At 33.2% G+C, this 3,146-nt stretch overlaps 1 protein-coding gene across 1 annotated transcript in view; it reads right to left on the bottom strand.

Annotated features, from left to right (window-relative positions):
- Positions 1-1,416: 1,416 nt before the first annotated feature.
- LOC106474634 (coagulation factor X-like) overlaps positions 1,417-3,146 on the bottom strand; it is a 25,193-nt gene continuing 23,463 nt past the window's right edge. Inside the window, exon 8 of the mRNA XM_022402946.1 lies at positions 1,417-1,900. Coding sequence (XP_022258654.1) covers positions 1,731-1,900 — 170 coding nt within the window. The 3' untranslated portion in view covers positions 1,417-1,730. The remainder of the gene's footprint in view (positions 1,901-3,146) is intronic.

The following is a 3,146-nucleotide window of genomic DNA, read 5'->3' as shown; positions in this document are numbered from 1 at the left end:
TTCGTATATGTTTGTAACTTAAAACATTCCATATTTCGTATATGTTTGTAAAAACTTATGATAGAATGTATAGAAATATTAGCGTTAATTCAAAATATACAATTATTATGAATATTTATATATATCAGTAAACAGTACATACTGTGAATTTTCAGTTCTGAAAAATATTTCTTTTGTAATCCCAGGCATGGGTTGGTGGTTAGAGCGCTCGACTAACAATCTGTATTAAGCACAAAAAATTATAAAAAAAAGCCAAGCCATAGTTTACAGAGATCTGAGAAGAAATTCTAGCAAACGAAGCAGAGAGCAAAGGCAAAGGCCCGACATGGCCAGGTGGTTAGGGCACTCGACTCACAATCTACGGGTTCGAATCCCTCTCATCGAACATGCTTACCATTTCAGCAGTGGGAGCGTTATACTGTGACGGTCAATCCCACTATTCATTGGTAAAAAGAGTAGCCCAAAAGTTGGCGGTGGATGGTGTTGACTAGCTGCATCAAACATCAACAAAATCAATCAAGTTTTTGGCAACGAAGATTTCTGTTGATTAGACCTTTTTTTTTACCTTAAAGTTAAGTTTTCGTCAAATAATCGTCTTCAAATGGATAAGACCACTTCGATTAGGATTCGATAAGGTAATAGATAGCTACATTAGATTAATTCAGTAGATAAATCAGGAAATAATTTAACCGTATAGGTAATGTTATTATCGTCGAACAAGTGGGTATTAACTTTATCAGTTAAAGAAATAAGTTTGAAATTTCAATAGTATTAACATTACATGTAACCAATGAATGTATTAGAAACACATGTTATCAGGAAGTACATTGGATATGTTAAATGTATCCGGAATATAGATTTTTATCAGGAAGTACATTGGGTATGTTAAATGTATCCGGAATATAGATTTTTATCAGGAATGGTTTGCTTGTTTTTCTGTTGTTGTTTTTGTTTTGTTTTTTATTTCGCGCAAAACTACATGAGGGCTATCTGCGTTAGCCGTCCCTAATTTTGAGGTGATAGACTAGAGGGAAGGTAACCAGTCAACACCACCCACCGCCAATTCCCGAGCTACTCTTTTACCAACAAAAGGTGGAATTCGCCTTCACATTATAATGCTTCTACGTCTTGATGATGGGAATCGAATTCGCGACCCGCAAATTGCGAGTCGACCATCCTAACCACCAGGCCATGTTAGGCCTAATCAGGAACGAGATCGTAGGTTTAACATTATGAATATTAAATGTATCTGTACCGCAGATCCAATAGGAAATTCTAGTATTACATCCAGTAAATTAAATATATTTTGTTGTTAGGAACAACACCTATTATCATTTATTTGATCGAAATATATCTCGTATATATATATATTTTTTTTATTTTACAACTGAATAATAACAAACAAACAAAAATACCACACAAAGTATTAATACTAATTTCCAGTAATATATATATATATATCAATATACAATCTTTGTTATGTATCTGCTTACTCTAATAATTGTTTTTTTATGTTGTAGAAAAGTATATTATATGATTAGGAAATCACACCCTTTCGACGACTAGCTAATCTTGGTGTTTCAGTATTAGCTTAACTACTGTACGCAATTTAAACGTATATTTCCACCTTCACAACAGCACGTGAATTTCATATAATCTACTTTAATAGATCGAAATATGAATCAATAAAATTATAGAACCATATTTGGAGTACTGTTCTCTAAGATCTGTTAGAAGCTAGCTGTCCAATGTTCTTTTCCAGCCAGTCCATGAAGTAGGACACGCGCGTGTATATTCCTGGATATTTTGGATCGGCACATCGATAGCCAAATGAAACAATTCCAACAACCACCCATCTTTTTTCGTCTTCCTGTATCATGAGTGGTCCACCCGAGTCTCCCTATGGAATAAACATTATATAGAAGTTTATATAAACGTTGTACTTGAACAATTGAATAATATTAGAAAATGAAAAATAATATCTTGTGTCTTAGATAATATTAACATTTATTTGTTTTATTTCAACTTCAAAGCCGCAATTTGTGCCCCGTTCCCTGAAGGGCTCAAATACTAATTCTAGTACTATAATCCTTGAAACTTACTTCTAAGCCATCCGCGGACGTATTAACATTTATCTGGTATCAGTAAAAAAAAGTGTCTATACTAGTATTGATAAATATTAATAAATAAGATAACCAATCAGTAAGCCTGCAAAAAAATAATTATCGTGGATCTCGAGGCTGCTTAGCCGCTAGAGGGAGATCTCCTTAAATGTCGTTGCCACTCCCCCCACCAAGCTAATACCGTCCATTAATCTAACTTTAGATTTATAGTTCGTATTACTTCCCCTTACTCAGTTAATATACGTTACTTATTGTTAACCATAATACAGATATATTATCGGGGATATTTACATACGAACGTACAAGATATCAGCTCTCATCAGTTAATATACGTTACTTATTGTTAACCATAATACAGATATATTATCGGGGATATTTACATACGAACGTACGAGATATCAGCTCTCATCAGTTAATATACGTTACTTATTGTTAACCATAATACAGATACTATTATCGGGGATATTTACATACGAACGTATTAGATATCAGCTCTCATCAGTTAATACACGTTACTTATTGTTAACCATAATACAGATATATTATCGGGGATATTTACATACGGACGTACTAGATATCAGCTCTCAGTTACAGGTATATTTTAGCTAATGCTTGGCTTGTACCACAAAAATGTTATTTCTAAGATTTATTTTCATGTGCTAGTTAAAGTTGTATCTGTCCGTATTGTGGTTACTAATATTAACGTTAAAAAATAACTCTAAGAAACAGATGTACTAAAGGAACTGGGATAAACAGATGTACCAAAGGAACTGGGATAAAATAATTCTAAGAAACAGATGTACCAATGGAACTTGGATAAAATAACTCTAAGAAACAGATGTACTAAAGGAACTGGGATAAACAGATGTACCAAAGGAACTGGGATAAAATAATTCTAAGAAACAGATGTACCAATGGAACTTGGATAAAAATAACTCTAAGAAACAGATGTACTAAAGGAACTGGGATAAACAGATGTACCAAAGGAACTGGGATAAAATAATTCTAAGAAACAGATGTACT

This window comes from Limulus polyphemus, unplaced genomic scaffold (assembly GCF_000517525.1).
Source record: "Limulus polyphemus unplaced genomic scaffold, Limulus_polyphemus-2.1.2 Scaffold7462, whole genome shotgun sequence".
Classification (NCBI taxonomy): domain Eukaryota; kingdom Metazoa; phylum Arthropoda; class Merostomata; order Xiphosura; family Limulidae; genus Limulus; species Limulus polyphemus.
This window is presented reverse-complemented; position numbering and strand designations above follow the sequence as displayed.